The sequence below is a fragment of the Athene noctua genome, chromosome 3 (genome assembly GCF_965140245.1).
Source record: "Athene noctua chromosome 3, bAthNoc1.hap1.1, whole genome shotgun sequence".
Lineage (NCBI taxonomy): Eukaryota > Metazoa > Chordata > Aves > Strigiformes > Strigidae > Athene > Athene noctua.
The window spans coordinates 84,664,468-84,676,897 of record NC_134039.1 but is presented as its reverse complement, the minus strand read 5'-3'; the positions used below and the strand labels follow the sequence as shown (position 1 = coordinate 84,676,897).

At 50.7% G+C, this 12,430-nt stretch overlaps 1 protein-coding gene and 1 long non-coding RNA gene across 2 annotated transcripts in view; one reads left to right on the top strand and one right to left on the bottom strand.

The window, feature by feature from the left end:
* Window positions 1-3,443, bottom strand: part of MKLN1 (muskelin 1) — a 99,140-nt gene extending 95,697 nt beyond the window's left edge. Inside the window, exon 1 of the mRNA XM_074903532.1 lies at window positions 3,325-3,443. Coding sequence (XP_074759633.1) covers window positions 3,325-3,416 — 92 coding nt within the window. The 5' untranslated portion in view covers window positions 3,417-3,443. The remainder of the gene's footprint in view (window positions 1-3,324) is intronic.
* Window positions 3,444-4,411: 968 nt separating this feature from the next.
* On the top strand, window positions 4,412-10,459 carry LOC141959449 (uncharacterized). Its single transcript, XR_012633443.1, has 3 exons — window positions 4,412-4,811; window positions 6,307-6,400; window positions 6,820-10,459. It is a non-coding gene; the product is annotated as an uncharacterized LOC141959449 (long non-coding RNA).
* The last annotated feature ends 1,971 nt before the right edge of the window (window positions 10,460-12,430 follow it).

The window sequence follows — 12,430 nt, the reverse complement described above, 5'->3', positions numbered from 1 at the left end:
AAACACCAGATGTTTCAAGAACAAATTTCCTCTTGGATCAGTTTTCTTCCCAAAGGTACAACCTCCTCTACAATGCAGACTGAACTAGACACTATTACTAGATCAACTCTTTCACTTCTACCCACAGAGTTTTTAAAATAAATATCCAAGTCAGTCTTCCTGCTGGTAGCTACAAGCCAATAGAGGACAAATCCAGCAGTTTCAAAAACAGGAGAACTATTCTTTGGCAGACTCAAGAAGGACAGTCTTCATTTAATGTTTGGAAAGGTCTTTGCAAACATGCAGCTAGCTGCAGCACTAGTAAAACAGCCAGAAATTGGATCCAGCACTAACTAATCCCCTAGTACCACCACCAAACACAACAGAAAAGACACTGGCATTCACCAGAAAAAAATTCTGTCATTGAAAGAAAACTGGTGTTTTTCAACAGACTACTGATCCTAAACTAGACACGACCAGAAAGGTCTTTGAAAAACACATGTTGTTTGGGTTTTTTTAATTAAAAAGAGCAATTATCAGGTGATTCCAGTGTTTCTGAAAAGTTTCACTATCAGTTCAGCATCACATAAGCAGATGCAATGTAAGTTACTAGACATTTCATTTCTTCCCTGGACAGCAGTGATGAAAGTTTTCTATTTCATAGCTTTGTTTTAGATTTAAAACCATACAACTACTTAAGCAGTCTGTTTAAATCATATTTAGCTGACCGAGAACACGCGCAATCTACTCTGTTCCTCTTCGACAAGCACTTTGCTTGCAATACCACAGGTCCCCACAACAAGCAACGTTTTTAAACAAACAGTGTGTTCCTACACACATTGCGGCAGCATCCCTCAACTTCAAGGTCAAAGTGGTTTCTTCCTACTTACCCTAGCAAACTTATTTAAACTACAGTATAACCAAAGTTCCCAGTATCCTTCCAGAAGACCATCATTTTGTTCCACATATTAAATATTTAGACAACTTCTAGTTCTACCTGCGTGTTCACCCCGCAGTAGGCTAAGTTCCTGTCCCAGCAATTTTAAAGTTTTCCATCTTCACTCCATCCCCCAAAAATCACCCTCGCATACGCCTCTCCTTTTGAGAATCTGATCTTAAGTGGCAGGTCAAAGCCTCCCCTTTCCTTTTCAGATCTCATTTAATCTCTCTCTCCATAACAAGGGAATCAAAAGTTAGCAGACAGCAAATAAAAACCAAAACTTTTGTAGAAGACAGCACACAAGCGTTAGTACCAGCATCCCTTAGAGCAAGGTCAGCATGCCAGAGAATAACCCCATCACTGGGATTATTGAATACTACTTTAAAAGCCGTTAAAATTGTCTTTACTGATTACAAGCCTGCTTAAACGTATCTTAAAAAACAGCCTAATGCAAGGTCATGTTTTTGTAAAACACCAGCCCTACTGTAGGAAAGGGAATTGTATCACAGAAGCCAATGACATTAAGGACTTTGGGCAGCACTGCAGATACCACGTGAACATTAATTCCTGACACGAGTCTGTAGCAAAAAGGCCTAACGGGAGCCTTGGAAAGGAGCATTAAGGAGAAAGATGGTATTATCTTTTTATATTGCACCAGTGAGATCAATAATGCACCATCACCCTTCTATTCAGGGACCAACACTTTAATACGATGTTGAAAAGCAGAAATGTTGATAGAACTAACCACAAGCATGATCACAGGCCTGAAAGAAACACCTTAAAGTCAAGTCTCTTTAACAGTAAAGGTAAAGGGATTACTTAATAATCACCAAAGATTACCAATTCTAAAAGAATCCAGTTCTTTTTAACATTTAACAAAGCAAATAGACAGAAAGATACGACTAGGAGTTTAGTCAGAAAAAAAAAAAAAATTTAAGGTTCACTTCCTTTTGGAAAGTAGAGATAATTCATTACATTAATAATTAACAAACAAGGCATCCCTGCCACTTGTTGATAGTGGGTGATAAAGATATTTCAATCAAAGGTTATCAAATTCAGCACAATCAATGATTAGACAAGACTCTACAGCCTGCAGTGACTAAGGTGTCCAAGCACTGTAATCCTAATGGTCCTCCCAACCAACAGTGATGCTAACTTAGTGAAAAGGTGTTATCAAAAATAGCACACCCAGACCACGTTAGAGTCACTTCCAATTTCCCTATGAAAGAGGAATTTAGCAGGCCGTAGCTGGACTGCCACACAGCCAAGTTCAGGATGGCTTCACGTTAGCATGGCAGTGCAAACTGATGACTGTAAAACACAGCTCTACTCTCCTTTTGCCAAACCCCAAATCCCTATGAGAAGAGGGCAGTAGGTGACCCCCTTCCCCCAACACCACACAGAGCAGGTGACAGACGCCCAGTGTTTCAGAGGTGAAGGCTAGGAGAGGAAGCCCAGCTGCCAAAAACCACACTGCTCACAGGCACCTGACACAGCCAAACCTGCAGGGCAGGAGGGATAAAGGTTTACTTACCCTTCTCCCCACTTAACCTGGTGACCAGCCTCTTTCACACACAGTGCCTGTTTTTCCCCCAAATCTGGGGCCAACTGCTCCTCATCACGTGGCCCCCTCCCTCTGCCCGTACCTGCTGATCCCCCCGCTTCATGTACACTGCCTTTTCTCCTCACGCCCGGTGCTCAACCCCCCCCCCATCGTACCTGACCCCAGACCCTCCCCACTTACCCGCTCCCCAAAACCTGCCGCCCAGGCCCTCGACCCCAAAGATCCCCCCAAATCTGTTCAACAACCACCAAACGCACACACACCCTCCCCACTGCTGGTGCTCACCCCCCCCCAACACCCACACACCCCCTTCCCAGCCCCGCTGAGCACCCCTTCCCCCATGAAGCCCCGGAATCTGCTGATCCTCCACACACGGCCCCTCCCAAACCTTACTGGTCACTTCTTCCCCCACACAGCCCCCTAAAACTTTGTTGATCACTTCTTCCCACGCACAACCCCCCCCCAAGCCCTGCTGACCATCCCTCCCGCACACAGCCCCCCCCAAACCTTACCGATCACTTCTTCCCCCACACAGCCCGCCCCCCCCCAAACCCTGATGACCAATCCTTCACACACACACACACACACAGAGCCCCCCCACACCCCAGCAGCCGACCCTCCGCTCACCAACCCGGGACTCAGGCCCGCCCAGGCCGCTCCAGCTCCCTCCCGCCGGCGGTGGCCGGGCCCGCACCCCCCCCTTCCCTCCTCGGAGCAGCCGCCGCCGTCGCGGCCTCCCCGCGCAGGCCACGGAGCAGGCCCGGCGCAGGCCCGGCAGCCCCGCGGCGGCGCGGAGCGGCCTAGGGCCGAGTCCGAGGCCGGAGCCGAGACCAAGACTCACTCGGGCAAGTAGGTGGAGGAGAAGCTGCTCCAGCGGTGCAGGGTGTAGCCCAGCACCCGGCTCTCGGGGCCCGCCGGCCCCGCCGCCGCCATCTTGTTGTCAGCAGCGGCAGCCGCGGCCCCGGCAGCGACCGCGGGGGGGCGGGGCCGCGCTCTTAAAGGGGCCGCGCGGGAGGGGCACGGCGGGGCCTGAGGTAGGGCCTGGGCGGGAGAGCGGGCTGCGGGGATGCCCGTGGGCTTGGGGGTGCTGCGGGGATGCCCGTGGGCTTGGGGGTGCTGCGGGGATGCCCGTGGGCTTGGGGGTGCTGCGGGGCTGGAGGGGGTTACCCGTGGGCTTGGGGGTGCTGCGGGGCTCAGGGGAACACTCTGTGAGGTCGAGGTGGGCTGTGGGGCTGAGGTGAGGCTCAGGAGGATGAGCTGTGGGGCTGAGGTGGGCTGTGAGGATCGGGGGGATGAGCTGTGGGGCTGAGGTGGGCTGTGAGGATCGGGGGGATGAGCTGTGGGGTGAGGTGGGCTGTGAGGATCGGGGGGATGAGCTGTGGGGCTGAGGTGGGCTGTGAGGATCGGGGGGATGAGCTGTGGGGCTGAGGTGGGCTGTGAGGATCGGGGAGATGAGCTGTGGGGCTGAGGTGGGCTGTGAGGATCGGGGGGATGAGCTGTGGGGCTGAGGTGGGCTGTGAGGATCGGGGGGATGAGCTGTGGGGTGAGGTGGGCTGTGAGGATCGGGGGGATGAGCTGTGGGGCTGAGGTGGGCTGTGAGGATCGGGGGGATGAGCTGTGGGGCTGAGGTGGGCTGTGAGGATCGGGGGGATGAGCTGTGGGGCTGAGGTGGGCTGTGAGGATCGGGGGGATGAGCTGTGGGGCTGAGGTGGGCTGTGAGGATCGGGGGGATGAGCTGTGGGGCTGAGGTGGGCTGTGAGGATCGGGGGGATGAGCTGTGGGGTGAGGTGGGCTGTGAGGATCGGGGGGATGAGCTGTGGGGCTGAGGTGGGCTGTGGGACTCGGAGAGGTGCCCCGTGGGGCTCAGGGGGATGCTCTGTGAGGCTGAGGTGGGCTGTGAGGCTTAGGGGGATGACCTGTGGGGCTCAGGGGAGTGCCCTGTAGGGCTCAGAGAGGTGCCCCGTGGGACTCAGGGGGATACCCTGTGTGGCTACTGTGGGGCTCACAGGGGTAACCCATTGGGCTGTGGGGCTGAGGTGGGCTGTGGGGCTCAGGGGGATGCTCTGTGAGGCTGAGGTGGGCTGTGGGGCCCAGAGGGTTGCCCTGCGGGGCTCACAGGGATAACCCGTAGGGCTGCATTGGGCTGTGAGGCTCAGAGGGATGATCCATGGAGCTGAGGTGAGGCTTAGGGGGTTGCCCTGTGGGGCTCAGGGGATGCCCATGGGACTGAGGTGGGTTGTGGGGCTCAGGGAGATGCCCCAGGGGACTGGAGTGAGGTGTTGTATGCTGAAGGGGACGTCTCCTTTCCTGACCCCACAGCAGCCATGGGTGAGTGCTTGGGAAAGGGATCTAGGAAAATTCAGTGGGGTTTGATCCCCTGCCAGCTCCTGCACCAATCCCTGCTGTGGGTAGCACAGTTCTCCTCCCTTGCTCCATTTTATCATCTGAATAATTGACCACGCATTCTAACACTTTCCAAGAATTTTTAAATGCTGGCTAGTTTGTTTTTTTCCCAAGAAGGAGTTAAAACTATTAAAGTCATCATAAATAACAGTAAATAGATAAATAAAAGTAAATAAGTAAAATGAAAATGCAGATGATTGTGTGGTGCCCAGATATAGTGTTTGACCAACAACCCCGTTTGAAAGCAATTGCAAATTGAGTGCTGGGTGCCAGAATTAATCAGGGTTTTCTCCTGGGGTCATTTTTTCAGTCCATATAACAGCTCCTCTATGTGCTTCATGGAGAGGCAACCTGGAGTCCTGGGCTGAGGGAAGGGGCCCAAGTGGTTTCTCACATCTTGCATGCTGTTGTATATAATAACTTCTATTTTACTATGGATTTTAGGAAATAACTTGTGTTTTATTATAGGATCATAGAATACCAGGCTGGAAGGGTCCTCAAGGATCATCTGGTCCAACCTTTCTTAGCAAAATCACGGTCTAGACAAGATGGACCAGCACCCTGTGCAGCTGAATCTTAAAAGTGTCCAGTGTTAGGGAATCCACTGATTCCCTGAGGAGGTTATTCCAATGGCTGATCATTCTCATTGTGAAAAATTTTCTTCTTCTGTCCAATCAGAAGCTCCCCAGGAGTAACTAGTACCCATTACCCCTCTTCTTTTCCATGTGACCCCTTGTAAGAAGGGAGTCTTCATCTTCTTTGTAGCCACCCCTTAAATACTGGAACATGGTGATAAGGTCTCCCCTAAGCATTCTCAAGGTTGAACAAACCCAGTTCTCTCAGTCTTTCCTCACAGGGCAGGCTGTCCAGTTCCTTGATCATCTTTGTGGCCCTTCTCTAGACCCTCTCCAAACTCTCCACATCTTTTTTTTTATAGCAGGAACCAAAACTGAGCACAGTATTTGAGGTGTGGCCTGACAAACGCTGAGTAGAGTGGGATAATGACTTCTTTATCTCTGCTGGTGACACCCTTGTTGATGCAGCCCATCACCCTGTTGGCTTTCTTTGCTGCTGCAGCACACTGGTTGCTCATATTGAGCTTGTTGTCCCCCAGGTCCCTTTCCACAGAGCTGTTCCCCAGCCGGGTAGATCCCAGCCTGTGCTGCACTCCTGGATTATGTTTTCCCAGGTGCAAAACCTTATACTTGTCCTTGTTGAACTCCATAAGGTTCTTGTTATCCCACTCTTCCAGCCTATCCAGGTCTTCCCGCAGGGTGGCTCTCCCTTCCGAAGTGCCCACTGCCCTACTCAGTTTGGTGTCGTCAGCAAACTTCATCATGGTACGCTTGATCCTATCATCCAGGTCACTTAAGAAGATATTGAACACATATTAAAATATTAATTATTTCCTCCTTTGCAGTTGATGCCGCTGAATAATTCGCTGGCAGCGGGGTCTGTGGTGCCATGCTCAGTCTGGAGAGAAGCTCGCATCAGGATCTCCAGATTTGCACCAGGTTGGGTTTTATTGGTTTTCAGTGCTTTGGGCCACTGCATGGCTGCTGGCCAGGAGGCTGGCTCTGAAACCCCAAACACCTCCTAGGGACCAGCATGTCAGATATGTATTCTTTGACATGTTTCTCTGTCTGAGGTGGTTGTAGGGTTTTTCCTGGAGAAGGGAGATGTTTCCACCCAAAGCCCCCGCCAAAGCAAGGGGGAGGCTTGGAACATCCCTGGGGCAGCTCTGGGCTGCTTGAGAAAACAGAGAAGATATTTCAAGGCCAAGCGAAAAAAAAAAAAAAAAAAAAGCCCAACAAATAAACAGCTGTCTGTTGGAAATGACAGATTGGAGAGATATTATCAGGCAGGACAGCAAGATGCCTGGCTAGATTAAATTAGCACAAGGATTTTTTTTTTTTTTTCCCCTTTATTTTAGGAAAGCGAGTGAGAACGTGGCAGTAAAATCTGACTGCGGATGAAAAACTCGTTCGGCAGCCTTGAAGGCTGAACATCAACGGGGCATTTTAAAAGCGAGGGGGAGCAGCAAGTGCTTCATCTCAGGACCCCTTCCCAGGAGGGGGGTTCACAGCGTTTTCACTGGTATCAAAGCCACACAGCTCTGCTACAGCCAGTAAAGTCCATGCAGGAGGCAGAAACGTCCGCACCTCCCTCCAGTGCTGCACTAATGAGGCTTTTTGAAGTTAGTGGCCTTCCCGTGGCATTTCAGACTTCACTTGTCCAAACTTCTGCCTGCAGGCATCCCCATCCCAAAGTTACTGCAGGAGTATTAAAAGAAATAGTTTACTAAGGATCTTGCTAATAATACGCTACCAACCCCAGAAGAAGAGACACTACCTCAGCATTTGGAGCCTCGCTGACAACCAGCCCAAGGGGAGCTGTAAAACCTGTGACCTTTGAATATGAAATTTAGGGGATTACGAACGAGCAGTGGGCAACAGCCCCACAGCAGCCAGGAGGAGGAGGAGGAGGGAGAGCCAGTAGCCCCCTGCTCACCACTGCACAGTGCAAACCACCCCAGGAGTTTCTCTGCTCGGTATCCTGTTACCACTTGAATCAAGACCTGAATGCCGAGACAGCTTATTTTTAGCACATTTTGGACTTAAAGTGAAGTGAATGCTGATGAAATACGCAGTACTGACAGCCCTGGAAAATTTTTATTCTTCTGCAGCATAGGCAGCAGGGAAGGCTTTGAGGAAGCAAAGCAATTCTGAGCTGCCAGCCGAGTCCCCCAGATTCTCAGGCTCAGACTGCCCAGCACTGTGCAGTTACCAGTAGTTGCTGGGAGAGGTTTTTTCCACGCTCTGAGCGGGCCGAGCACGGTGGGGAGGAGCATGATGTGCAGGGGAGCGGCAAGCTGCAGATTTGGACAGCCTGGAGCCTCCAGCTGAGCTCTCTGCATCCCGATCAGGGCGGCTGCCGGAGCTCAACTGCGATGCTGGTGGGGCCGTAAGAATGGGGGAGACTCGGAAAACAGGAGTATGTGAACCCCACTCTGCTAGTCCAGGGCCATGCTGTGTTTGCTGTGTAATGCAACACCAGATCTGTGCAACCTGGGGGGCCCAGTGACACTGACGCTGCCTCCGACAGCGACTCACACCTGCTGCTTTAGAGAAAAACCCTGAAGAGAGCATTTATGAAGCAAATACCATGCAGAACAGTCCTATTTCTGACCCCCTTGCTTGGGACCTTGCTGAAACCCTCCAGCATGACTTGGTGCCTGCTGGACCTTAACTGGACAGATAGATCTGTGCTGCCTGTGGCTGGCTGCTTGGTGAGGTCAGGGCCATGGAGGGGAACTGAGAGCTTTCCTAGCAGCAAAAATGGGTCCCTTTGGCGTTCAGGGCACAGCCTGCCAGAGAGCAAGGAGGTCCCTGGATGGGTGCCTTTGACAGTAGCTGGAATTTCTGGGAGAGGACAAGGTGACCACAAGAGATGTCCCCCGCATCTCTTTGCCAGGAGGATGCACACATGGCCTTCACGTCCTTGTCATCAATAAGCTTGAGATCCAGCCATGGGCAGCTTGGGGATTTGACAATTGTTTACATCTGCCTCGAGACAAATATCTCGTTCCCCCCCATCACAAACTTGCTCCTCTACTGCGCGTGTGTTTCGAGTTTCCTCATGCAAAACCTGCGTGGGTGTTTGGATATGTAATGAGCACATAGTTCAGGATGAAAACAAGTTGCGTGGAAGAGCCAAGTAACGCCAAAAAAATGAAAGCAATACAAACAACAACATGGCACGCGGCCATACCAGCTAGATCGTGGGCCAGCCGGATCTCACGTACTCCCCGGAGCTGCAGAGCCGATCAGCTGTTGGAAAAAGAGACCTTTAAAGACAAGCGAGAGGAAATAGCATTGGCAGCACAGGCCACAGCATGTTTCCTTCCAAAGCAGGACAGAGCCAAGGACATTAGGCAGAGCTGTAACATTTGGGGTCTCGTTGCTTAGCTGTGAAGTAAGGCGAAAACCTCAAGTGGGCTGCAGTTGTGTAAACTCCTATTGTTTTCTGAGCGGAAGCGGAGCGCTGGCCCGACGGGGTATTGTCGTACCAGATTTTGGCCGTGCTCACCTAACTGAGCTCCCTCTGCAAAACCAGGGCTTCATTTTAACTCAGTACACCACGCAAGGGGACTAAACCTGCCTGCCTGCGCTGGACGCCAGCTGAAGAGCATCTTCCCAAGCCAAAGGTGTGCTGCCTCCCATAGCGTCTTCAAAGAAAAATACCTCTAACCTGTGGGCAAGGCTGGAGCAGGACCAAGGGCAATTCCAGAAAAAAACCCAAACTGGCCTCACTCATCATCATCTCTCATTTTGATGACTCAATGGAAAAGAAAAAAAAAAAGTGGCAAAGCTGTTTGAGACCCATTTTCTCCAGGGCTGCAATGCATATCCACACCAAAAAGGGATGAGAGCAAGCCTCAAAGACAGGTTATTTTATTTTTTCCTCCACTTAGGGAGAGGGATCATCTGTGCCTCCTTACAACACAGTAAAACAATACCTTCTTCAGCATAATAACATACCTCTTATGATCTAGGCCCTGATCCAAGCATCTGCTCCTAGGCCACGCACTTAAATACCTGCTTGAGTCCTCTTCACCACCTCTTGCAGCATCCGTCCTTTGGTTAAAGCCTTAAATCTGTGAAAGAGCTCCCTGGCAATCCAGAAGATTGAAAGGGGCCTCAAATACCAGCGCCTCCATACTCACATTGGCATAATTCTTTGTATAAAAGCCAGCTTTAAAAGGCTTGTTTTACAAAGCACAAGCATGCATTTTTTTCAAATCAAGGTCAGTAACTCAGCTTCATTCACCAGTCTCCAGCTGCAAAACAACATGCCCCAGACAATGGAGGAGAGTGTATCTGAGTCAGAAGATGCCTTTTAAGGGATGCAAGTGGCTCTGAGCCACGCCAAGGAAAGAAGATCTCCTTGGTACCCTTGTGTGCTTGGCCCCGTCTGAACTGAAACGGGGCACCCGAGGGCAGGAAGAGCGGGTGAGATGGGAGCGGTGGGATAAATCACCCCCGCACCCTCCATGCTTTGGTAAAATGTGCTCAGACATCACCCCCGTGCCACCATCTCCGTGCCCACCCATGCGCCGCTGTGCTCGGCTCCGCTCCACGATTCACGCGCTCGTAGGAAGCAGACGACGAGATGCTCGGGCGCAGCTGTGCCACGGACTAAAAATATTTGTTCCTCTCCCCCCCCCCCCCCTCCTCCCCAAGGCAGGTGCGTTCATCCTGGGCAGGGCTGCTCCCACGGGGACGGCGCCTGCCTGTCGGGCGCACGCTGCTCATGGTGTGCTGCCGTTCCATGCTTCTCCCTTTTCTACGCCGCCGCCGCGCTTGGGTGTTGTGATTATTTCTCTGAATCACCCAAAGAGGATGCTCTGCCCTGTGTTTCAGATGCAAAATGTGCCTTGGAATTCAATAGTTGCTATAGTGCCGTAATTACACACTTTATGGAGTACTTAGTCACAATAGCTAGGACTCTTGTTATTAGGCTTGGACTCCTTCTGTTGCTTTATTTTAAAGACCTTTCCGCTGAACACTTTCTGTCTGCATTAAAAATAGTTTATTTCAGCATTTTCTCCCTCCAAAGATAGCCTCAATTCATGGTTACAATGAAGCACTGGTCACCAAACGGATAGTAGTGAGGATGGAGCTTGCAGCCTGCTTTCTGCCACGGTGCTCCAAGGTGCATGTCAAAGTTGGTTTAAATTACACCAGCAAAACATTTCCCAGGATCTAGGAGCTCTTGAGCACTGATCCTGGCCACATTGCTGTCTGTGGTTTGGGGACAACTCACACCGTCTGCTTGAGGCATCCAAACCTTCCCAGGTGCTCCCCTTCCCCTTGGCAGTATGGAGAAGGCGGGTGGACGCCTTGGGTGCTCTTCCTAGGGGATGATTCAGCCCACTTCAATGGGACACGACTTGGGTGAGGATGAATCACTCTCCCAAGGTGTTGGTCCTTTATGGCAACTCTAGAAGAAGCTCAGCTTTAGCGCAGACAGCTGAGATGGGTAAGACAAGCCCCATGCTCAACACTGCTCCTCCAAACATCGGGATGCTCGCCATCCTACACAGTAGGATTGGCCTTTCCCCTGTTAACCTCTTTTTGTGCCTGGGTTTCCCCATCTGGAGAATGGAGCTAAATACTTAATTGCCTACTTTCTAAGGAGTCAGGCAGGATAATTAGCTAATGTTTGGGTAATGCGTCATAGGGTAGGAGTGCTAAGTAGTATTGCTGTCAGCAGCACAGTGGGAAGTGAAGGACTCAATCTTGTTTTTCAATCAGGAATGTCACGGTCTCCCCTAAGTTCATTGTTCCCATTGACTAGTCTGCTGAGGGCAGGGGACTTGTGCAAAGTGTTTAAAGGAAGAGGATGCCAGGGACAGCAGAGAGCTGTTTGTGATCCAGGAGAAGAGCTGTGAGAATAACTGGGTGGGTTTTGGAAAGAGAAAACTGCCAAGGAAGACAAAAGCAGGGAATATGCCTGGGACTGCACAGAAAGTGCTTATGCCTGTAACTGTAGTGTAAATATTTGATAGCAACATCCTCTGAGTAACAAATACGGATCAGGAAAACTTCTTTTGTACTGCATTTATTACGTGTGTGCAGCACATTGGGAAGCATAATACAGAGACCCATCTAATTCACCCTGAGCACTGAAGTAGACTCAACCTAAAATAGGTTTCACATCTTTAATTTTTATTATTCTGCAAATTACATTATGGATGAACTTCAAGCCCTTCTCGTGTCCGCTGATCATAATTGATGAGATTTCAATCATGCCTCCTTGAAGTTAAATATCTGAGAGACACTTTGGTTAATAGTTTGCCTTTCAGAGCACTGCATTAGCTCTCTTGTGCTCCTGTCTGCTTAATTTAGAGCGAGTGGCCAAGAGTGGTGCAATTAAGGAAGGAATCTTGGGCTGAAGCTCTCGACTCTTTCAAATGACCAGCAAACCCTTCAGCACCGCCTTGTTTTTACAGTAGCTGGAACAACGCTTTCCGTGACTCACTACTAATTATGCTCTGGATTTGCAAACAAATATTTTTAACCTCTTCTTGTTGCATATGAAAATGATTAAAGTGTCAATGCTGTCCCAGTGCCCTCCTGGTAGCGCCGCTGTGATCTGCCATTCCACCTCTGCAAGCCTGGCTCTTTCACTTTCTGGCCAAGCCAGGGAAGCACATTCTCCCTCTGCTTCTTTTTTAAACGAGCCGCTGTTTCTCACGCTCTCTACTTATTTTCTCATCCCGGAGACAGTCTCATGCTTTGATCCGTGCAGAAGATGACTTTAGCAGTGAGGTTGCTGGGCTCTCCCTGTTTCCTGTTGAGTGTCCAGCCACAGGCCACGCGGAGATGATGCCAACTCCCTTCTCTTTTTCCCCGGCGGTGGTTAGCCAGCCGCAAACGGTCTCAGCAGCTTCTGCCAACTGCTCTGCGCCCTGCACAGACATCTGACTCAGGATCTCCACAGCCAGGAGTAGGGAGAGGAGAAACCACGGATAACCTGGA